This window comes from Lineus longissimus, chromosome 13 (genome assembly GCF_910592395.1).
Source record: "Lineus longissimus chromosome 13, tnLinLong1.2, whole genome shotgun sequence".
Taxonomy (NCBI): Eukaryota; Metazoa; Nemertea; class Pilidiophora; order Heteronemertea; family Lineidae; genus Lineus; species Lineus longissimus.
The window spans coordinates 8,921,666-8,947,664 of record NC_088320.1 but is presented as its reverse complement, the minus strand read 5'-3'; the positions used below and the strand labels follow the sequence as shown (position 1 = coordinate 8,947,664).

Genomic DNA, 25,999 nt, shown 5'->3' with positions numbered 1-25,999 from the left:
CTTATTAGTCTCAACGTCTGGCGCAAAGCCAGACGTTTTCCATTACGATTTCACTACGATGTTTGACAATAAGGAGCAGTGCGCGAGATATGCTAATGAGCAGACTTCCCTCGCTTGAGTTTCTGAAGAATGTTCCATATCGCGCTAAGCTCATCACTGCTGATTATGACAGGCGTGCAGCGGTAGGTATCTGCTCCCCAACTTCCACCCTAATACGTACAATAAGTTACCATTTGATGAGAATGGGACAATGCCCTCACTGTGTATGGAGTCATAGGGATAAGAAGACATTATTCATTAGTGTTGGTACAAGTGATTTTGCCCAAAAAGCATGCGCATTCAAAAAACAAAATATGCAAGGTATCACGTACGTACATGACCATGACGACGTGCAGAAAGTGCACTGGCCAGTGCATACCCTATGGCTATGTATAGTAAACATGGTAAACATGAACAACATCATTATTCATCGGCAGTTCATTTTACTCCGAGCTTTTCCTGAAACATATTGCCATGATGATTAGGCCTACCATGTACCATGACCAATAACGGCACTAGATCATGTAGATGTCAACAAGTTCACATGAACCGTATAATCCCGCATAGGCCTAATCCCGCATGGCGCATGTGGGGTATGCGTCTAAACCAAAGGCCCAAAATCACTTGTTTTGGTCTATTTCACTTGTGTTTCCCCCGTCTCCCAGACCCAGTCCATAATACATTTACAGTTTACAATCCCCGATCATGGCCCAACAAAAGGTCATCGGTTGACTAAAGCCAAGGAACACAACTGTTCAATGGATTTATAGTTGAATGCGATCAAACTACGTCTTTTCAATCGTGGATTGTAAATTTAACCCCATGGGCCTAGGGAAGGCCCTATAACAATACTTTCGACACAGTTATTATCTCCGCTGCCTCCACCATGTTACACACAGTGCTCACTGCTGATTCTAAAATGCGCCACCTAGTCAATTGCACTATCGTCATCACCTCATCATACTTCATTGACATTACAGGCACACATTGACATAGACCACTGTTGCAATCAACGACACAGTCGCTATCCAAGTAGCATTATAGAGGTAATTATCATTATCATACCTCATTAGCATGTGAACCAATCGCGTCGCGTCCTTTGCGATCACGGCAAAGCCTCATGGAATAATGTCTTTCAACATTGAATAATTTTTCATATTCCATGCCTACAACTTCAATTTCTTCATAATCCATGGCTAGAAGTTCAACACTAATATAATATCCAAGATAAAGTTACAAGAAGTAGTCAATAGGGGTCTCTCACCTCTCACTGTATGTCCACACTATTCACGCTTGTACGAGGAATACATTCAATGCTGAATCTAACAACACCCAGTGCCCTTACTCTGTATATTAGTCACTGGAAGATGGCCCATTTCACTCCTTGCTTCTACTTCACCTATAGTCTCATTGCAAACGCCTCAGTTCTATGATATCACATTCACTTTCAGCTGTCATGCAACGCAACAACTGTGCTATCTGCCATCGCACATCAACGAAGAAGTGCAGCCGCCCACATTCCACCTCACGTCTGTCCGACCAGCTGCAATCCTCGAGGACGCCCCACTGTACCAAGGTTTCACTACGATGTTTGACAAGAAGGAGCAGTGCGCGAGATAGGCTAATGAACACACTTCCCTCGCTTGAGTTTCGGAAGAATGTTCCATATCGCGCTAAGCTGACCACTGCTGACCATGACAGGCGTGCATTGGACTGGTACAGGTTGGAACTGAACATTGAATATGCTGGTGGTGACGCTTTCTGATGAGAAGTTGGTCGTGACTGATGCAATATCCTTGGACTTGTCCACAGCATCGTTCAATCATTGCTCTCTGAGCTGCCTTGATTCTGCCTTGATTCTGTACCTAAATACTAAGACCAAATGCCTGTTGACTGTGCTTTAAGAGAGACTGGCGCCATGCCTAGAGATATGACTGACCCCTATTGGCAAATTTGTATGACTTTATCTTGCCTACCTAGCTGCTGCCTATAGTCTCCCTTTAACTGCGGAACACTTCAAAGTCGATAAAATGCCATGTTCCACCTTTTAATGTGTTCAGACTGCCATTTTCAAAATAATCAAGTCAGGACACTGCCTTCTAGTCTCATAATAAATTTTGCTTTCCTCAATATATAATAACATTTCTTCTTCTTCAATGCTTTCATCATTCCAAACTTCTCCTCCTCTGACTTTTACAGGGGTACAGTCATGGCAATCAAAACCCAAATACTGAGACCAAATGCCTGTTGACTGTGCTTTAAGAGAGACTGGTGCCATGCCTAGTCTCTCTTAAAGCACAGTCAACAGACACCAACCCCCTCAGACTCAGAAACCACAAACGCCCAACCCTTCCTGCTACCCTAATACTTCTGGATATATGGCCTTTAAGGTGACGAGTCATGCCAGTACAACGGCGGGATATCGTGGCGTGAACATTCAATTCCCGCCAGGCAATACGATGTTTCAACTGTTAATAAGAGAATCTGAATGAATTTTGCTTAGTGATGTTTCCGTAAATGTCAGTAGAAAAAAGTTTTTGAAGAAAAATACTTTAAATGCCTATATTTGAATATGAAAATTTTAAATTGTCTTAAGTACGTACTGGATATAAATTTCGACAATGCTGTTCTAGCTTTAGACGGCAGCGTACTCCTTTAAAGATGAACTGCCATTTTCTACTTTTTATAACTTGATATAATGATAATGATAATTTATACAATAGATAATGTCACTGCCAAAATCACGGAATTCGCAATTCATTTTAGCTCCTGTCGTGACGTCATAACTGGTATGCCGAACCAAGAGTGGTCATCATCAATCTCCCATTGAGAGGACCAAAAGCACGCTTAGTACCATTCACACACTTTTGTTCACGATTACCGAATACCGCAATGGATTGCGCCTACATATGATGGATTTATGGCCATTATTTCTTTAAACAAAGATATTGTGTGATCAGTTGAAACGTAATTCGAATATTTGGTTGATTTTCAAATGCAATATATCCTGTAGAAGTGTTATATTACAATATAATTTTAAAGATGATTAACGTCACGCACAAGTATTTTTGCAGTCATGTAGTGGCAACAGTTTATAGCAGAAAACAGCGTCAAGCAAAACAAGAGACGTCACGCGAAGCACTAGATCAACGTCGTGATTGTGCTTATTGTTGCGCCATACTAGCTAACCAATCTTGGGCAGAGTGAGTATACAGTGTTAGTATCACTAAGTTACCATTACCAATTGCGAGGCTTGGAGATTAGATCATCCTTAGTCACGTGTAAAACACTGACAGATCGCTTTGGTCGAAAAAATTCAAATTATTATTTTAGGAAAAACTCCTTTGTAAAGTATTAGACAAGTGCGGCAAAAAACAGAAGCCGTAAAAATCATGCGGGTGACTTATATGTAAGAACCTATGTTTTGCTTCCATGTTCACGAGGTGCTGCATTCGGGTGACAACGCCACGCCGGGTGGTTTGTATCTTACCTAAATAGTGCTCCCCTTCCGAACCTGAACATGGACCCCCGTTTATCTAAGTCGCCATTACCATAATCGTTGTAATATGGTTCCAGGCTATCTTCTAAATCTTCCGTGGACGCCATCGTAGGATCATCTTGAAGTGCTTCTTCTGAAAAATTAGAAACAAAGTTGATCCTCTTCGACATAAAAAATTGAAATCTGACTTCTGGTACTGATGCATTTACTTTGAATGTGATTTGAAGAAAAAAACACTGTACCTATCCAGTTTAGCTGTGGACTCAAAATCTGGAAAATAACTGAATATGTGTGCATATTGACCCAAACTTCGTAAATCAAAATTGAAATTCCAATGAGCACATGAACAATATTCGAAAAACTTGCTTGGCAGTTTTTGAAGTGTGAAAGAGTGAGCTGAGTTCTTTACGCATATACACTTCAAATAGTTATAAAGTCTGCAAATTTTCGAAGTGTTTATTTCTTCTTCGTCTTCTGGCGTAGGAATGGCACTTCTAGTGTGTAGGAGTGCCATTCATCTTGTCTACTATGCCGTGGCACGTTAATGTGTCAAGGATGACCGTAGCTTGCCCCTTGTCCGCTGGGACGATTGAGATGTCTTTGTTGGACATTAGTTGCTTGATTGCTGTTTTTCCCCTGGGCTGTGGTTGGGTTGCTTGGGCTTCGCTTTTTCTAGAACTTCTGCGATCTGGTGTCGAAGGTAGTCGATCTCCCCTGCTGGGGCTAGGCACTGTAGTCCGCTTTCAATGTTGGCTCTGAATGTGTCCTTGTTTAGGTGACAAGGGGCGGTAACGCATTTTAATTCCTTAGATAGAACTGATAGCATGAGTTGAGCTGTGCTGTGTACGACTACCGTTTTTAGGTGGTTGTCGTGTGGCTGATTGGGGGGTTGTTCTGGTGGGGCTGCTCTTGGGGTGGTCTTTGAGTTTGCCGAATTTCTTCTTATGAGTTTCCTTGAGGTTGCAGTCTAACTTCTGGCGGTGGTGTTGATCTTTTCGACGGTGTGTAGTGTTTCGGTGCTCACCAGTGGTCGTAAATTGGTGTGGTGGCATTCTTTTTCAGTAGCTGCGGTGGCTTTGATCTTGCGATGGTGTTGGATACGTTCGCTGAGTAGGCTCTGTGAGGCTTGGAGAGTTATTCTTTTCGCTGCTTCTGACTGGACTGGCGTTTTCATCTTTAGTCCCCTGGGAATGATGTTGTTGCCTCGCGGCAGCGCATAATAGTAACGCGAGATTGGAAGCTTTTGTATAACGTATCTCGGCTTTGCTGAGTTGTTGGGAAGTTGTCTTTGCCATGACTCCATATTGGTCGCGGAAAAACTTCTTGATTGGTATCTTTTTTAAGTGTGTATGAAACTATATATACAAGTATGTGATTAGAGTTCTATTGTTCTATATTAGGGTTCGGTATGCTCTGGGAATGTTCCTTGATCCGGTTATTGTTGTGGTTGGTGATGGTCTTTATTGTTCTTTCGACCAAGTCCTCAGGGTATCCGTTTAAGGCTGTGAATGTGAATTTTATCAAGTTCAAATCTCCTGCAAGTTTACTGGTGAGCAGATGTTCAGGGCTATACGGGTTATAGGGTTGCGATGATTCCACTTCTCATTTGTCGAGAGTGCTTGGAGTTGTAGTGGACGTATTCGTTGGTGTACGTTTGGTTTACAGAACACTTTGGTGAGGATGGTTCCGTTCTCTCTTTGGACGCTCACATCTAGGAATGGGAGTTTTCCGTTGGCTTCTCGTTCTATCGTGATTTGAGTTCTGACATTCAAAGGATCGCATACTTGTACATATAGTTTCATACACACTAGGAGTGCCATTCCTACGCCTGAAGACGAAGAAGAAACACTTCGAAAATGTGAGACTTTATAATTATCAGAGGTGCATATCCATAAAGAACTCAGTATATTAAAATGTCTTTGTTTTTAGCAGACATTTCCAACTCAAAAAACTTTGTTTTCATGTTGATGTATTGGCAATCAACTCTGGCACAAGTGGTTAAAAAACCTCTGGAACGTTTATGAACTGCAGGCAGCATCTTGTCTTCTAAGATGTGTGCCACGTTTACATGTCAGTATGATTGCCTCATAAGTAGCCTAAATGAAGAGTTGTGTGTTTGTCGGGAGTCAGAACTAAACTGTACGCCATATCCAGCCACAGTTTTTACCGCACCGACTTTCAGTTACAATTGTTTTGTCTTTCGAAAGACGTTATCAGTCGAATGGAAGGGAAAACGCCTGTCCAGACTTTCATGATTTGCGTTCAGCAGATGTGCAGATCAAACAAGATGTGGTCACATATACGCGTCGTCAATCACTTTCAAGTCGCTTGCTAACGTCAAGAAGTCCGGTCCGTTCTTTGCTTCACCAATGAATAATACAAAGCCGCACGTGATTGCATTTTCCGTTCTATTTCGTGACCAAGTGATTCAGTTGCCAAGTGTTGACTTCATGCCGTCATTACAACATACACTGATCATGATTTGATTGTTAGCCAGCAGAAGAAGGAACCGTTTTCTTTCAACGTTTTAAGATTTCACCTGATATATGTGTTGCGTTATACCGAGTTAATGATGACGGGTCAAGTACACTTTCCCGAATAAGGCCGAGCCCGAGCTCTCGGAAATATTCGTGATGTGAATTGAGATCTTCTACTGCGTCCATGGATCAGTATATCAAATACTCGGACTAAAAAGTCTGACCGCGATTAAACCACTTGCCTCCTCACTGTATCGTTAGGCTTTCATTTAAACCAGGTAATACAAAGATGAATTGACCGAACTATCTATGAAAACAACAAACGCCAGCATATCACTCCAATTGCTTCAGGTTATTATCAGGTTGGTCAAAATACCTCTTGAGATTTATATTGAAATATCAGTTTGAATAAATTGATTAAAGCATCAACATTTGCAAACCAAACATTTTAGAATATATTTCGAAACCAACTTGATAATAAATCGAAGAAATTAGAGTGATATGTTGGCCTTGGTTGTTTTTAAAGATAAACTTAGTTTGTTCAATTTATCTTTGCATTACCATGTTTTAAATGAAAGCCTATCCGATACAATACGGAGGCCAGTGATTGAATCGAGTTCAGACCTTTTTTCCGAGTATTTAGTACACTGATCTCAGGACGCTTTCACTCGACGTGCACCCACAGAGCTCGACTTCGGCCTTACTAGGGAATGTACATTTGAACCGTCAGCTTTGATACTCCAACGAGCGACCATTGGCATGCCCCTTTGTGCTGTTATTTTCCGCACCACTGGCGCGAAAATCAGCAATAGAAAATAACGCAGATGGTCGCATTCGGAGTGTTAATTCGGCTATAGCGTGTATAAACACAAAAGGTCCTTTGCATTATCGTCGCAGTAGCGGGATATGATCGAGCGCCATCAGCGTGACATCGGAAAAATCTATATCTGCCCCAAGTCGTCACAGGGTAGATCCATGGTTCCAGGAAACGCCTTACTAGTGCATTGTCCACATGGAAAGGATCGACGCATGGAGAGCTAACTCCGATCAAATCGGAGTCAACATCGGAAAAGTGTGATAATTCAGTCATTTAAAAAAAAATCCTTTTTTTGTGCAATTTGTTGATGGAAACCATTAATGTAGAACAGGAGGTGACTGGGCAGCGGACAGCTGGATAATATATATTGCCCTTAATAATACCAAGGGTCCTTTACCCCGATAACAGGCAAATTTATGAATACGATACGGTCGTTTCACGTTATTAATCAAAACACACAATTTGTCGAAAACGGTCAACTGCCTTATTAATGATTGGCTTACATATTCATAAGGGCAATGTCTTTGTACAAAACAAGTGTGCATTTGTCCTTTTAAAAATACAGATGAAATACCGATGAAAACCACAAAGCCCCCACAACTAAGCAGAATCACCACATCAACCCAGTTACTACAGTAGACAAAGCCATTCATGGTGACTATCGTCCTAATAAATAATTAGTCTTAGATGGAGGTCGTGAAACAAGTCGAGCACACCGTAGTTGTCGCATAAATCAGTCATCCAGAAACTAGGCCAAGTATTTACAGGATAATTGACAACAGGATGCAGCCAAGCAAATAAATGTCATTCCCGAACGATAGATTATAAGTATTATACACCTTAACCGGCAGGAGCTTCAGTCCAAAAAAACTGATCCCGATAACTGATATGAAGAAACTAATGGAAAATAATTCAAAACGATCGATTCCACTATTTCCCTGTTTTATTCAATTAATGTAAACATATGCAAACGTTTGATTCCGTTCTCGCCTTACTTTATCGCCACCAACTATACATCCTGCTCTCGACGAAGTATGACTCCTGCAAATGATCAGAATATTACGTCGCTTATTTTTTTGTGTTGAATTGCGATAGTAGTAGATGTCGCCATAAAGTCATTCCTCCCCACACTAAATAAATCATAAAACATGTAACTCAACAGGATCCCATTGCTACTATGATAGCTCATTGTATCTGCTGCATCATATTCTAACGAACTACCAGAAAAAAACCGTCTCATTTCTCTGTGTATTATTACCTACTTCCAACATATACATTATGCAAAGTAAAGGCGACACACAACATGAAGCGGAAGTCATTCCGAGAATCGGAACTCATTGCCGTGCCATTATGCTTCTGCTCCCGTGATTCATTGCTGTCGGGTTGTAAGACATGGTGACAGTTCATGTCCGAAATCGATTTCTTCTGCACCAGGAACATTTTATTTACTGACAACATGAACAAAGTACATGGCAACTAATATAGCGGCGTGCATATAGCTTTATATAGCATTTATATGTAGCTGCGTACAAAAATAAAGTCATGAAATTAAAATGAATGTCCCCGACAGTTAAAATCAAATTAAAAACTAATGTTTTAAACGAAAGATATGCAGGAAAGTTTGAAATAATAACCGCACGAGCTAGGATGCAATCTGCGATGCAATAATCGTAACTAGATTGCACTTAATAGTGCAAACCCGGAGAAAGCCCCTTCACAACTCCACGTCATATTTATCGCTGTCTTTTGTTACGTCATTACGTTGGAATTCCCCCACTGTTGGCTTTCGACATCGGCGTGTTTTGACATCGTTAGCTCAAAACTTGCGTCTTTGACGCATTCAGGTCATTAGAGATTTTTGGCCAAAAATGACAAATATTGCCTTTTAACCAAAAAGGCTGGCTAGAAAAGTCGTCGCCGACCACCACTTTCCTCCTTCCCCTCGCTCCTGCTAAGAAGAGGAGGGTTATACGGAGGCCAAATGAGCCTGACGTGAGGAAGGAATGAGGGGGTTGATCACTTGCCAATCTGGTCAGACGAGAGACAACGTTGCAAGCATTGCACTGATGCCAAGACACATGACACCTGTACCAAATGCAAGGTGTGGTTGTGCCTGAATGCAACAAGAAACAGTTTCTACACCTTAGAATTTCAATTTGACCAAAATTAGTCAGGAAATAAGGGGTACAGAGCGGAAAATGTTTTAATCCAATGCACTTTTTAAGGTTGGCAAATTCATACAAACTAATCATGTGATGGCCAAGGTTACTGAAATATTTTAATCCAAAACCAAAGCAAAGAAATCCGACCAATAGTTCGTCTCCAGAGAGCGATGCGGACATAGCATTAACGGACATGACGAAAATTCAACGGCGACAATGACGTACCCCCGACCTCGGTTCTCAAGACCTCAGCAATGACGCGTGTCATCACAGAGACTGTCCACCGAGTCACAGAGACTGTCCACCGCGTCACATAGTTCACCCGTGTGATCCGTCCATGTGATCCGGGAAAATATCACACGGCTTGGTGGCATGCTTGACAAAGCACAGAAACACTCGAATAAAGTTGAGGCGAGTCTGAAATCGGTTTTAACGGTGTACAACCGAAAGATTATCAAAAGATAGGGGTTGGTATGATTTTCTGCCACAATTTATATCAGATTTGATTTTGAGAGAGGTTTTCGCAAAACCTCGATGACGTCTTGGCATGTGATAAAATATTTCCCCACATTTTTTCGGAAAGCGGGGGGTTGGACTTGCACTAAAACTTTGATGGCTGTGCAATAATTTAAAAAAATTCCAGTCACATTTTTAATTTGCCATATTCAGTGACAATTTGAGGGTCATGAATCATACCGTTTGGAAAAAAACACCGGTTTGAACATCACATCGTTAGCCTCATAGCATAATTGCCTAAGTCATATTTGGCCAAATGTCATATGTCTATGTCACTTTTCTGTGTTCTTCAAGCATTGTTTACTTATTTAATGGTTTTAAAAATGTTGAGACATCTGTTATAAGTTTTTGTTAAAGTTCGAATAAAAATTCAAAAGTGTTGTCTAAAAAAATGGGTCTTTAATTTTTCTCAAAACCTTCAAAATGAATATGAGTTATGCTATGAGGCTAACGACATGTAAAATGAAATGCCAGGCAGGTAGTCAACGCAGAAGATCACATGAAACCAATTTAGATATGGTTTATTACGCCGATTACAGTGGCTGCAGTTATTATATCTTTTAGCAGAATGGCGGTGCCTCCTTTACGAGCAGTGTAGGCCAATATTACAATATACGAATGGGCAACATGGACAGATAATATGGATTTGATGTTTTTATTAAATTTTGAAGATAACAATATTGCTCTTCCTATTAAGTAGTGTTTGATGTCACTTTGGGTTTGGACGCCACACTATTTTATTTTCCTTTTTGAAATCGATGTCCTGTCAACAGTATTCACCATATCGGCCTAAGATCATTTCTGCACAATGTGCAAATATAAACATAAGAAGAGGTGAGAAATATCCAAACTGCAGTGCTTTTTCATTTCATTCAATTACAATTTTACAAAATTTATCAACATTTGTTAAAAAGAAAATCTGCACGAGAAAAAAAAATTCTCAAAAAATGACTCTATTTAGCTTGAGCTGACATTATCGTGTCAGTCTAACACTTAAATTTTGGTGTGCATGTTAAAATCTGACCGGTCAAAAAACATTCCCGAGATCAGGCTTTTTTACTCATTCGTCATATACAAACCCCACAAAAAAAGAAAAAGCAATAGAGTCTATTGGGAAGATCGGCTGTTCAAACTTCTTCACACACCCATACATGTGTTGTATAATTCCAGAAGCAGCGGGGAAGCATACTTGGTATAACGGCATTATGGGGCTTCATGGCCTAGTGGTTACACTGCATGGCTACCACGCAATAGGGCCTGGGTTCGATCCCGGAGAGGAACCAAGATTGCATTTCTGGATGAACCGACGTGGCTTTCAAGAAACTGAAATTCCTGGCTCTTCACAGTCCTTCGAATGAGACTAAAAACCGAGGTTCATGCAGGGTTTGATTGCTGCGCTCTGATTGGGCGCTTTTTTTCTACCGCCATAATCCGTCAGAAGGGTATTTCACAAGGGGTCTGAAATATCAACAGGCGGAGTATATTGAAAGCCACTAGTTATGCCAGTGGGTTATGCCTGTTATGCATGGATGGAGTAAAGGCATGGATGGAGTAAAGCCGAAGCCGAGCTCTCGGGAATGATCGTGTGATAAATCGACCAAATTATTTGTATCTTTAAAACTAATTAACGCCAGCGTATCACTCTCATTTCTTCAGTGTCTCATCAGGTTGGTCTCACAATTCTTAAAGTTTTCATAATGCATTTAATTTGAGATCTCGAATTTGAGATTTCACTGATATTGACATTGAAATATAAAATTTGAATAAATAAGTTACGGCCACAAAATTGCCGAATTAAAAACGTTAGAATGTATTGCGAAACCCACTTGAGGATTTACCAAAGAAATTGAAGTGATGTGTTGGTGGTGACTGTCAATTTATCTTTGCATTGCCATGTTTTAAATGAAAGCCTGACCGAAACAGTGTGAGAGAATCGAGTTCAGACTTTTTCTTCCGAATATTTCATACACTGCGAACTCTGGACGCTCTCACTCGATGTGCGCCCTACGGTGTCTGCAGAGAATGCTGCGCTTTCGATTCGTGCACTGGAGGTACAGGGTATATCCAGTAGAAGATCCAAATGCACATCACGAACATTCCCGAGAGCTCGGCTTCGGCCTTACTCGGGAATGTATTGTTGACCCGTCAGCTTTAAGCTATCTGCCATGTTGGTGTACATTTATCCACACAAAGTGAACTAACCAGTTGGTTAAAAGCCTGCTTATACATTTTACAGGGCGATATTTATAAGCGCGCAGCTTTTCTGTGAAGCCCCACTATTTCTAACGCGTATGTATCTGATGGAAACAATTACCAGCAGCATCATACTAGTATGAACGATAAAATGAATTAACATACAAAAAAATAACGAAAAGGATTGGCTCAAAGGAGAAGATCTCGGATCAATGAATCCGATTCGGATGACGCTTTTCTGACTGACAATGGCCGGGGAAAACGCAAATGAATCAAAAGTATTATTTATCTATGTTTGTATTGTAATTCGTATTTGTTCTTATTTTGCTAAAGTATCTCTGTATACATTAAGAGCAATAAAATTATTATAATTATTATGATATTGTCATAAAATATCCAGCTGATCAGAGAGAAAGAACGATATAAATATTCAAAATGATTTTAATCAAACTTCAATTTCAGGGGGGGGGGGGGTCCCTAGACGCATGTGTTTTTATTTTTGAAACTTCAGTAACAATATCTAAAAGACATTTGAAAGTGACTCATCTCCACATAATCGGTGCGAAGACCGGTGTATCATCTGTCAGTGTTTCCCCTATATCACAGATACCGTTTGTCAGGTGACCGTAGCGAAAGAGCGGGGAGGAGATTCGCCAAAAAATTTTATTAGAATATTTAGATAAGCTTTTTTTAACCAATTCCACATCGGCCGAGTTGAGACCCGGAGACACATTATGGAGTAATGGATGTTCTATGGGACCACGGGCCTTGCATGCCGACTAACCGGCAGGGAATGTCAGTCCTAAAGCCTCCTCCTTTCACCGCCGAACCAATAGTGCGGGAAATCTGCCAGACGCACACTCATAAATGGGTGGCCAATGAAACTGCTCGACACAAAGTAATTAAAAGACAGCCTGAATTGATATTGTCAACCTCGCTTTATGATAAGGTTAATATTTTTTCTTCTACACCACACGCACAGTGCATTTGTGTCATATCAGCATCTCTGGAACCGTTTCTCATTGAACACCTGTTCTTTCGCCGGCTGTTATAAAACGCGGATTCCGCGGAAATCCTCGCGGATTCCGCGGAAATCCTCGGAAAAATCACAAAGCCACCAGTAAATACGCGCATGATATTTAATGATAATTATATTATACAAATAACAACATAAATCATAAATCGGAGGCAAGAACTACCAGTTATCTGCACATTTCATCGGTCAGATTTTAATCCTCTGGAGCGCCATTCATGCCATTCCGATCGACTCTTCCCTCTTTTTTTCTTGGTGTTGATAAACTTTGCATGCATGTTATCTTCGACACCACCGTGGTTCCTTCCCTAACGGAACACATTACGAGGCTGCTTTCAAGTGTGATTGATGCCCGGATTGATGTACGTTACGGTATATGCCTCCTTCAAATATAAGTCGATGACGAACTGAATTCTGGTCTACGAAAATGTTCTAGGACAATCACCTTGCAGCTCGAACCTAACCCAGTCAGTTGGCCGTGCCCCCGTTCGCAGCGCCAAAAGAGCGTTTCTCTCTGCGTTGCGCTGCTACTGTCACCTATCGGTAAAAATTTGATACTAATTCGCGCCATATTTGTGGCAGAGACTAAAACCTCTGTAGCATGCACGACTGTTCGGGGAGAGCGATTGATCAAAGATGGCGAAATTGTTAGTTATTGAAAGAAAAAATTGGTGTTTATTTCATCAAATTCCAAGCAAAATCAACCGAGTTTGATCAATTTTTCGAAATATGATATTTTCGCAATCTTCGCTGAACATACCTCACTCAAAGATATTTTCCAGCTTTGCGGCGATATTTGGTAAATTGATTTTTTGCGAAGTGGTTGACCAATCCTAAATGAATTCATATCTTTTAAAACATTTGAGCACCCGGTTTCCTAAATATTTCTTTTTTGGCACTTAATTTGGTGATTTTTCGAAGAAATCTCATTAATATTTATGACGTTTTGGATCACGTGATGTTAATCAAGCCGTTTTTCGCGGCAATTGCGTGCACGACGCGATATTGTAAAAATATTTTAATGCACAGCGTGTCTCAAAAAAATTGTGGTTAAAAGTGAGAATGGCATGATGGTAGCCTGTTTGAGTTCTGTTGATGAATATGCTTAGTCTGACAATAATTTCTACAACTTGTGGCCAAATGACCAGATGATTTTGAGCCTTTTGATAAAGCTACTGGTAGAATAGTCGTCAGAAATGTCAGAGCGACAGTGACTGAGTGAGTGTTATGTTATTGTTATGTTATGAGACTGGAGGTATGTCATGTGTTCCACCATATTGTCATTGATATTGACCAGGAATACTATCGATTTGTGTGGATGTGCTCAAACAGTAAAGCATGAGCCATGATGCTTCACTTCCGAAAAGATCCAGGTGACTGAGATGTCTACTACTACTGTTGGGCAATCCGGCTGATTCTTCAGAAATTTCTCTGTATATCCTCTGTGAAAATAAACTTTCTCATAATGATATATCTTTTGTTTGTTTGGTAATTTTAGTTGCCTATGTTTAGGCACTTTTTTGCCAGATTTGCCTGTAAAAGGCTGCCATAGTTCAGGAAAAGAAATCATATACACATTACAATGTGGATCTTCACGGTCCAAAACACCAGGGCCTACTAGGTGACATGGCTCAATAATAGGTATTGTCTGGTAATTTTGGACGACCTTTGGATGGATAGTTTATTTTCCCTGACCCTGGCCTGGGTCTGAACGGGCTTCCAAGCCATCAATGATGCTTATAAAGCCGGGAATAGCCTCATCAGTACCCCCACAAGAGTTATTTTGTGCCAGACATCGCGCACAGAACTTGCCATCATCTCATTTTTAGAGTTCCTGTATCAGTAAAAGATAATACCAAAAAGCTGATAAAGTATGTAATTTGAGCAGCATGACCAATGCCAGTGTTAAAGGTGTAAACTTAACCTATTACAGGACATCTTCCTGCAAGATTGTGATTGGTTTAACTTGAAGTTTGTCATCAATTTGACTGTTGTAATTGTACATCCAGGCTGTTGTCATTCAGGAAAAATCTGCTTTATCTTTCAGCTAATACTTTCACTTCTCCAGTCAATCGGGTTTGATGAACATGTCAAGCTGTTGAATGGTGTAAACAATCATTAGCAAATAACGTCACGAATGAAAATAAGTTTGATTCCTTCCACTTGAAAAGTTCAACAGCACCACTTGCAAGAATTTGAATTTGGCATTGTGTTTTACACCCTTCAACAATTGACTGTCTGTTTGTTATTGGTGTTCTTGTTTCAATGTTAGCGTTTCACTGTTAAAGAGTTTCAAGGTGCAGAAGAGAGGATTAGTTATCTTTAATGTTAAGTTTCTTCTTTGCATCATTTTGTCATTAAATTTGGGCAATGGTGGTCTCATGAAAGGAGGGATGGGACGGCAGGATGGGCTATTGGACAAGTTTTCATAATCAGTATTCTAGAACACGTTTTGTAGCGATGGTGGCGATCCTAGTGTTCGGGCCTCTTCGGCTCAACTTCGGGTGTGGTCGGAACCTAAATCCGGCTGCAACATTTTCTGACAAAAATCAGAGGCAACTTAAACGTATTTTCTAGCCGTGCGGCAGAAATAATCATTTTTACTATCGTGTTATTCAGTCAAAGATACATATAACAATAAATATCAGTCATTACTTCTGAGCACGCGCGATGTTTTTGATGAGTTAGGTGCATTTATTCAACAAAATTACGTGAACAAATTGCAAATTTTCGGGCGACGACCGCTGTTCAAAGTCACGTAAACAGCAAACCTAAGGACTTTTTACACTTTTTTCTTAATGAAACTACTAATTAATGTTTCATCTAGAATAATATGTTCCGTTTAGATGTCATTCAGAAAGATTTTGGCAAGTTTAGGATCGATTTCCGACTTCATATTTTTCACGCCTAAATGTACGCGATAATGAGCTCGTAATGATATGCAGTGACGTCATAGCGCAGAGAGAATTACGCGGAAATGGGGCCGCGGCCAACTGACTGAACCAACCATATGCGACTGCACATCGGAGTCTATTTTAAGCAATCACAAAAACTTACTTCGCGGCCCGTCTGGAGTATAAGTTTATTTCAAACTACAAGGTGCTTGTGATTTACGGCGCATACAGCGCACCATATAACGGGGATTCCCAAAGACCTTGTCATCAGGAGTACTTCATGCCCACAACAATGCACACTACTAATATGAAAAACTCTCACCTGCGGTTCAGCTAGCCACCCTGTAGCCAAGTTAGATTTTTCCGCGGATTTCCGCGGAATCCGCGTTTTATAACAGCCGTTCTTTCACTATACGACGGTTTTCAGTGCGTGTCTCGTGCGACAACCACGAGTGTAATGTTAGTGTTGTCGCGACATGGACGTGTGGGAAAGGAAGGGAATGCATGGAGACTACCATGCATGACGGTCGATCGGGGGGGGGGGGGGGGGGGGGGGCTAGCGGCGGTGAGGGATGGATATACGCAGAACGACAGTGGATCGGCATGTGGGCCTTGCAGATCTTCTGCTTTTTCCTATAGAATAATCAGTGTTCGCCGTCGGGAGGGTTCTACATTCCTCTAGTTCCTTGGTCGTCGGCTGATGTTCCTCTAGTGTCTTCCACATAGTATTTTTGCCAGCAAAACCCCTTTCGAACCAACTTTTTATGCATTTACCATTCAGGGCCAACTTGGGACAATATGATGGTGGGCGAAAACCCTGACCCTTGCAGTGGTCCAGGTCTTACCCCTTGAAATGGTTGCCTATAATATAGGTGCCACCATAATGCAAATTAATATGTAAAGAGCAAGCTCTAGTGAACTCACACAACTGTTTGACATGGGGGAGCCCCCAAACCCCCGTCCTTCTGACATATTTAGCCAGTACATTGGGGGATGAGTCCCCCAAACCCCCTCTCCCGTTCTCTGAAAGTGACAAGTTTTGGCAAGTACATTGGGGGAAGGCCCCCATTGGACTCTAAAAATAGAATTCCTTGGAGACGCTGAACCATAAGGCCCCCCCCCCCCAAAAAAAAATCGAACATCCCACCAAAGTGAGGCATTTTCTGACGTCTGCTAACGGAAGCAAAAGAAATGTTAAGCTTTATCCCCTTCGAACTGCAAGTAGCTCAGGAACGGGACCGCACATCCCGGAATGGGACAAAACATCCAAGCAATGGCGGACGAAAATTATTTTGATAAGATTTTTTGCTGCTATTTGTCCTTCATTCTCGTCTTAGAGAACGTTATTTGCAAAACTGGCTCGATCAAGCAGAGCATTTCTTATTAAAATATATGATAGTGCCAATTACGTTACGTACATACATCCCAAAAATTAGGTGTTTCAATAGCATCGTCGGCCTCAAAAAACCCTCGATATAAATTTTGAGGCCGACAATACTATTGAAATTTTCGATTTCTGAGATGTGTATACGTAACATATTTGGCATGATCATATTGCTCAATACGAAATGTTCTGCTTGATGGAGCCAGTTTTGCGAATAACATTCTCTAACACGAGTATGAAGGACCAAACAAATCAAAACCTTACCAAAATGGTTTTCGTCCGCCATTGCTTGGATGTTTGGTACCATTCCGGGATGCGCGGTTCCATTCCTCTATGAGCTCTTTGCTGTTCGAAAGGAATAAAACTTCACATTTCTTTTGTTTCCGTTAGCAGACGACAGAAAATGACTCGCTTTTGCTGAAAATGGTTCGCTTTGGTGGGATGTTCGGTCACATACCCCCAACCCCTGTCTTTGCAAGAAAAAGATTTCGTACCTTGACGAATATTGGCAGGCTCACCTTGAGGGTTAATTTTCGCTATCGGGGTAGCAACTTTCCAACATTGGGTGAGACATGAAGACGACATGAGAATGGCTTTGAAGGCAGTCAAAAACGGAGACGCTTGCGGCGCTTCAGGCCACAAGGTACTGGATTCTGGCCTGAGGCTGAGAATAATATACTCCGGGAATGGTAGCCAGGAGGGAATTAGAATTTTCCGTGTCGGGAAAGGACCTGAAGGAACAAGGATTAAGATAATTCTGCGCATGGCGAGAAGCGCTTCCTGGAGAAAATGATTGCATTGAACGGACACGCCAATCTGGTTACAAGGTTTCATGAAACGGAGTCACCTCAGCTTCAGCGTTCAATGAAGGATTCGAAGAAAATACCTTGAAATGCTGCGGAGTTAGTAAAGGACTTCCAACAACTAGTCAGAGATCAGAACTTTCAACCCAATTTTTTGATTAATATGAACCAAACACTCGTATACGAAACGACTTCCTGCCAAATTATCCAATGGCTCATCGCAGGAACCGTGATACTGACATCCGAACTTCTCGGGGAAATCCGAAGGGCTGCACAGTAACCCTCTTGATCAGTGCCGACGGAAGGAAAGGCCGTGCAGAAATAAACATTCCCGAGGCTAGTTCAGCATGGATAGGTTTTACGTGAACTAAGGGAACATGCACCGGAAAACGTGGAGGAAACATCTGGTCCAAATGGATGGGCAAGAATAGAATCCATTGTTGAATGGGCAGCCGCAGCGCGGTACTTGCTGACTTTGTTGATGGGGAGAACTTTCTACTTATCGTGGATCGTTATCCAGCGCACCTGAATGGTCAGTTTTGCGAAGCTGTCGAGGCTCGATCAAGGAGGTGGTCTTAATTTTGTCCAAGGCGGTTGCACCTCACTAGTGCAGCCATTAGATTTGACAATCATGTATGCATTTAACCCCGCCTTAAGGTCATTTGGAAAGCCTGGAAAGTGGGTAATACGGAAGATAATGGCTGTTAAGCTATTTCAAGGAGGGATGTAGTGAGAATGGTGGGCTTGCATGGGAACAAATTGATCCGGAGGCAGTTTGCATTGCCGAGTACGTTAGTTGCCTCGTAGGACAATATGTTAATGTGGATATTAACGACTTGGTCATTGATTATGATGAAGATGATGATGGAATTGACTTTCCTTCAGATCCAGAGAATGCAGAGTAGGCTTGTTTGACTATTCGAATTTTTCTTGTTTATTTCGAATAAATTCTTTGAGAAAGTAAAGAATCTTGTTTGTTTTATATTCTCATACAAATTAACAGCTATTTATGGCTGCATTAAAATCAGTGAAGGAGAACGTCAGACACTGGCGATGTCACTCCACAATAGTAATCCGTATAATGGGTACTTTCGGAAGAATCGGTTTTGTAACTGTGATCAATGGAGTCAGCAGGGAGGTTCAACAAACCATAGTTTAATGGTGTCGTGGACGGCCATGATCAATTCACCATTTAAAACCCCAAATTCAGCGACGCAACGTAATTTTCCAATTTCCTAAAGACAAGGTCATCTGTAATAACTCATGAATACAACTCCTGCCACTTACATGTATTTAGGCAATATAATCGTGAACAAAAAAGAAGTGACCCTGAGGCGGAATAGGCAGAGAGTACATTCACTGAATGGAACAGAGGCCACTGAAAGAGCTTATCGAGTGATAACAAATCCAGCTATCGAGTAAACAGACATCATCCAAAATATCCAAGAAATAAAGAGACAAATTACCACAAAAACACTTTTTTCAAAACCCCAGCAATATACATGTGTACGAAATAAATCTGATGAGAGACAAAACTGCATACAAATCCAGCTAAGCTATGAACAATGATAAGACCTGTAGTGATAGATTTCATGGAGAAATCGGCGGAAAACACAAATTCAGTGACAGAAATAAGGATGACATTTTGAACCAAAAGTTGACCTATGAGTTACTATCACCTACGGGTACAAATGTTCGGAGATTGGGATCAATAGCTGTAGTTTTTACGAAATGTGAACATCTTGTAATTTGACATGCTCTTTGACTTCAGTGACCTTGAAAAAAGGTCAAGGTCAAAACCAGTATTGCACATTATGTCCCCTCATAAGAAGTACCTGCCATAAAAAGTTCAGCAAGCTAGCTGCGACCAATATTAAGCGATTCATCACACTTTTGGTGATCTTGCATAGCGCCCCCAGGAGGCCAAAGAAGGAATGATATAGGGTCGAAAGTTGGTTTATGAGTGACTGTCACCTGAGGGTAAATATATACTAATATTGGTATCAATAGCTTCAGTGATTATGAAATGTGAACATTTCGTAATATGACACGAACGTTGACCTCTGTGGCCATGAAGAGTAGGTTAAGGTCAAAACACGTATGATATTATGTCCTCTCCCAAGAGGTATCTACCATTACAATTTCAGCAAGCTGCGACCAATATCAGCAGAGTTTTTTTTTGCATTTTTTGTGTTTATGCATAATGCCCCATAGTGGCCAAAGCGTAAGTAAGATCACGCCGGATATCGAACTCAACTTTACCAGTCTCCTGTTCTAAATAGTACAGTGTATACGTTTTATCAACGCAACACCGTGGCAGGTCTCCAGCGAGTTGGTAGTTAAATGTGCACAAGTCGCTTTGATTAATATCAACCGTCGTGATATTCGTTTAACATCTCATCCTCGAGTGGTTTACCTCTTCTTAAAGCCTTTAAAGTGTTTCTAATAAACCACCGTTGATTTGGAATCGAAATACGAAATATCCATCCGCACGTCTGATGTTAAATGAAGACTGAGGTTATTGGATTTCCTCGGTTATTGGCTGAGCCGCAGATTAATTAAGATGCGTTTTCCTCTTTGCTTATAAAGCGCGGAACGCCCCTGGGGCCAATAGGAAATGAGAACTAATTGTACAGATCCATAATATTCAATATCTTAACTTGATTTTCAATTACAGTTTTTATTGACTTTGGTCGTAATTTCCGCTATGAAAAGATGGCGCCAGATTGCAGTCCTTAAAGCTTCTTTTAGTGGATGAGAAGGGCAGAGGTTGATGCAGACATTTGGGGGGGGGGGGGGGGGGCAAATCCACTCAGATGGTATCAACGATGTGATATTAGAAGCGAGTAGGTCTCGAGGCCTTCTCCTAGAAAAACATGCAAAACTTTCTAAATTCGCCACTGGAAGGGTGCTTATTTTGTAATCACTCATCAACGAACCTTAACCTATCTGATTAAAGCAGTTTGTACACAAGTAACATTTTTGCATCATGTTCAGCATATTTTAGCAACAAGCCATGTGCACAAATAGCAAGAAAAAAGCAAACATTTAACAGAAAATAATGATTTTCTTGGAGAGAAATGGTTGATTTCAAGGAGAGAATATGTGTTTTGAGTGCCTGTGCAGCATTTTCAGTTAGCATTGTTGAAAGGGGAGAGACGTCGTCAAAAACCAAGGGAGTGGACCAGCCTTTGGATCACTATGAGGGGGCATCATGGTGCATAACACTGCCCGTTGAAAACGTTGCAGCTGAAAGATAAACCCGCTTACTGGAACTTCCTGCTTCGTTTTCTCTTTCATTGAAGAAACGACCATGCCTACATCGGGTGAATAAAAAAACATGCCGAAATTTAAAGATTAATAACTACTTGACATCCAGTCTATGGCAATGATTTAGTAAATATATTTAGTGAATAAGATAAACTGATTATTTACTACACCGGTTTAAATTCATATAAAGATAAACTTGACTATTTCAGATGTATGTCTAAATTAAAATGATGAATGCAGTGTTCAAATATGACAACAATACACTCGTTTGGACCAAATGTGATCGACAAATTCAGAGAGCTGTATCTCATGCATTTTGTGTCGATCGATATTTACCCACAGTTTGTCTTGATTGCATCATATTGCCATGTTTATTGAAGTAATACCGAAGCATAGAAATCAAAATCATTGCAGGAGAGTCCAATTTTGGACATATTTTTTCAGACCTTTGCCTGTCTAGTAGAAAGAAAACAGATCTGAAAGTAACCATACAGGCGCTCATTGACATCTGATTGACTGGTGTCACCTGCGACATTTACCTAATTTACATGAAAGCTATTGTTTTATCGCTAATTTTGGCAAATTTTTGACCACATCTCCGTAAACTCTTCGCGGAGAGCACAGCAATTTTCAGGGATTATTGGTGATATGTTGAAGTTGTGCATGTGTGTTTGATTTGCTCAGTTATGTAATAATTTGCATAATAATGTGCTTGATTGTTTATTACCTCGTTAGCTCTTAGCTCCCTTATTATCAATGCTATCGTTATACAATTTTTAAGGGAAGGTGGATAAGATGATTTGCAAAAACTTTCATTCAAGGCAATATATTGATATTTACTTCGTTCGTGAGATAATGAGCTGTTTTGTTTTAGATGATTATCAAATGACAAAAATATTGTTTCCGGACAACTCCTTTGTAACCGCTTGCTGGAGAGTGCCGAAACCTTCAGGGATGATAGGTGATATGTTGTAGTTGTGCATGTGGGCTTGATTTTTTCAGTTATGTAGCTAATTTGCGTAACACCGAGCTCCATTGTTTTTTTTACTCGTTAGCTCGTAACTCGCCTATCATTAATGCTATCGTCATAAAATATTCAGGAAGTTGGATCAGATGATTTGCAACAACTTTCATTCTAGGCAACATATAAATATTTGCTTTCTTCATGGAATAATGAGCGCTTTTGTTTTGGTAACTATCAATTGACTAAAAAATCGTTTACGATCAACTTCTCTGTAACTCTGCTTGGCAGAGAAACTTTCAGGGATGATAGGTGGTATGTTGAAGTTGTGCATGTGGGTTTGATTTTTCTGTTACAATATATGTAACTAATTTGCATAACAATGAGCTTCATTGTTTTACATCGTTAACATTGTAGGTCGCTGATTATTTAAATGCTATCGTCTTGCAGTTTTCAGGGAAAATGGGCCAGATGAATTGAAACAACAAACACTGTGGGGAAGCCTCCGAGTTTTCCCCGCGAAACTTTGGACACCTCTAGTTAACCCTTGAGGTTAAGCCTACATCAGACTTTCGGTCCTATTTTGTGTCGAATTGTGGTCACGGGTGACATTGCGCAACGAGCACTGATCGTTGATCACTTGTTTGGTAGAAGCCGTAGTGATTGGACATTAGTTCGCCGTTCTCTTGTTGAGGTGTTTATTTGAGGCCCGGTCTGTTGAGTTGGGTGTTGGTTCTCGGCTACGTTTTTGTCCAGCAGTTCTTCAGTATAATTTTTATATTATATAATAGCTCTGCGAGTGGGTGTATACAATGCGAAGATCGAAGACCGCAGACCTGTACAACGCAGACCCATGCACAAAACGAAGATTCCCCAGCTACAAAACGCAGACCCAACTACAAAACGGAGATCCCCAAGCTACAAAACGTAGACCCCCAAGCTACAAAACGTAGACCCATCTATAAAATGAAGAGTATACGAACGTGGGTAGTGTACAGGGCCCATTGCCTTCTATCTAGCACTCCGACTTGTGGTCGTTCGGGTCAGCGACGCTATTACATCGCATTTTGCTAGGGTGCGTTGGTTCTGTCTTCATTTCCAGGTGTGCTTTGATTTAGGTTGAATAACCCTTTTAGACCCTGTGTTTAGTATGGGTCTTGTGTTGTGTGCCTGGCATGGCGAATTTTCAGGATAAGGATACCGAGTAGGAAAGGATACACGTGGTGTTTGCTGTTCTTGTAGGCGTAATTCTTTCAGACATAATTCTTGGGTTTCTTGCTTCTCTTGTGCCCCCCCCCCCCCCGTCACTATACCGAGAGGAAAGTATTTTATTTTCCATGGCTATCTGAGAGACATTGAAGCCCCTCGCTCAGGTTAGCTGTAATTTTCAAAATGACCTTGCTCGCTCCAAGGTGCTATCTACTTTCAACCATGTATTGAGGGGCTTCAGTCTCTCAGGCACATTATCCCGTTGGTTGTGTGTTGTGTAAAATTTACTTTGCGATGATTGAGTATTGGGAGAGTGTTGGGAGAGTATTGGGGGGGGGGGGGTACTCAATCATCTAAAGGTATGTAGGGTACTACTTATGTGTAGTACATAGGAAAGAGGGGAGTTGACAAAGGCCGTTTTCCCCAATACTCTATCGTCAATGTGAAATGTGAGATGCAGTGTCGCTCGGGAATCCCTATAGGGTCACGACTGACATTGTGCAACGAGCATTGATCGCTGATCACTTGTTTAGTAGAAGCCGAAGTGAAACGGCAGAGGGAGATGGTTCGGAAAATTGTTTGTGTCGAGGGTATTGGTGTATAATATTCTGGGCACTAGGACCGTTTTTGCCGTCAGACTTTTTTCTAGCCCGCCCGCCCGCCCGGCCACGCCCCGCCCCCTTTCATTTTACTCCTTCTGTTCAGTGTGTCATCTCTCGTTTCTCGTTGACGAATACCATCCCCCCTCCCCCCATACTCGATCGTTAACGTAGGATATGGGTCACTGCTGCTTTGTGTGATTATTACATAACCAGATGTTTATAAACAGGCCTACTTCTAAACAATGAATTCTGTGTTACCCAAGGTTGAGATTAATTACCAGTTTATGTAATATGCTTGATATGTATAATATAGGCTATATCATTGATGAACAGAAATTTTACAAAGATTATAAAAGTTATTTTGTTCTTAGGACGCTTTATGTTTGGGCCAAATTTGTTAGAACTTTGACAGACTGATTATCAGGTCTGTGACATTATGAATATATGAGCAGTTTTTGCAGTGAAATGTATCATCTTACAAAAAAGAGGATTTGTTAGCACTCTCTTTGCATAAATCTACAACATACATTGCATAGTGTATAACAAGCCTCATTCTAAACAATGCATTCTGTGTCACCCCAGGTAGAATTTGATTGCTTGTATACCGTATATATACTATTCTTAGTGTATATACATGTATATCATTGTTTAGTGTAGCTAGGACTACTATGACTGGAAGCATGGTTAATTTTTCACTGCCCGCGATGATACGCTTCGGTGGGAACCAATTACGAAATCTCTGTCGTGACGTTTTACCGTCACGTGAAATCACAGAGTTTTTTCCAAGGCGTAAAACGCGGCAGTTAGTTCAGGCCTTTGGAACAAATTTCGAAAAACAAGGAACACTTTCAGAAAAATAGTTTACCATATTGAAACAGTCATGGAAGAAACTTTCAACGATTCTAAAGGAATTCTTGGCGGTGTTTTACTTCAAAGGTTTATTTTTTTCCCGTTTCATTAGCAAACCATACTTCTGAAAGTTTTTGACGGATTTTAAATGTAGTTTTTAGGTATAAGAAATGCACGATTTTCGTTAATCATCCCCCTCAAAGGGTCAATTATCTCCTACAATGTAGCGCGTCAATTTCTTTCCTGTAAACCAAAGCCAGCGGAATTCCGCGACGTCATTTCGAGTTCACCTCGTCAGCAGGGTCACTCTGGCCAGTGGAGGCAGTGTTGTTTTCTCGCGATTTCTTTTTGAAGCCTTGCAAATTACGCCTTTTCTTGCCCATTTGTCTTATTGTACGAAGTCACGTTAGGAAAACGATGACAAATGTACCCAGTGTATTTGTATGTGCTCAAACAATAACAAATAATGTCATCCGCCACCTTGGTTGTTTGGGGTTCTATCCGTTTCGCCAAGCAACAAGGAAATATCTACAGCAAGACGTCACAGGGAAGATCCAAGGGGAGATGTCCAATGCTCCATGCAGTGCCTTGCAGCGCCTTACTACTGCATCGGTAACATGGAGAGAATCGACTCATGGAGGGCTAACTCGCGTCGAATCGGAGTCATTATCGTCATAGCATAATAATTCAATCAGATTTTGAATTTTTCCTTTTTTGCGGAATTCGTTGATGGAAACCTCTTACGTAGAATAGGAGGTGACTGGGTACCCAACACATTGTTATTATTGCCCTTAATAATACCAATGGTACTTTAGATCAATATGGAAATTACCCACTTTCAGGCAAAACGTTTACTACATAGTTCATTCTTTAATGTTTTCCCGCATCGTTTGGGGCTCTGGCGGACGGCGAATTACTGGTATGATTTCGTTGAAGTTTAGTTTTTATTGATCCATGCCACAAAACCTCAACATTTCTTCCAGAGTGGTTTAGAAATAAACTGTACAGAGCGGAAAATGCAAAATCCAATACACTGACGTCAATGTACACAAAGGCATACAAAAAATCCTTACTACAAAAGTCCCGTTTGCTTTTTAGGTGGAATACAAATAAAAAACAAATTTCAAAGACACCCTACGAGTAGTCTGCCCTCTACAGTCCCAAAAGATGCGGACATAACATATACTAATTGACTATCAAAAGTAGACAGGAGAAGGATAAACATACATTGAAAGCCTTAATGACGTAAAAATCGTATACGTGAAATCTGGTCTAGTAAACACATTTTATG

At 40.9% G+C, this 25,999-nt stretch overlaps 1 protein-coding gene across 2 annotated transcripts in view; it reads right to left on the bottom strand.

The window, feature by feature from the left end:
• Nucleotides 1–25,999, bottom strand: part of LOC135497983 (FMRFamide-like neuropeptides 7) — a 154,737-nt gene that overhangs the window by 9,228 nt on the left and 119,510 nt on the right. For both annotated transcript variants that reach the window (XM_064788086.1, XM_064788087.1), the window contains one exon: nt 3,530–3,671. In XM_064788086.1, the coding sequence (XP_064644156.1) occupies nt 3,530–3,671 (142 nt within the window). The remainder of the gene's footprint in view (nt 1–3,529; nt 3,672–25,999) is intronic.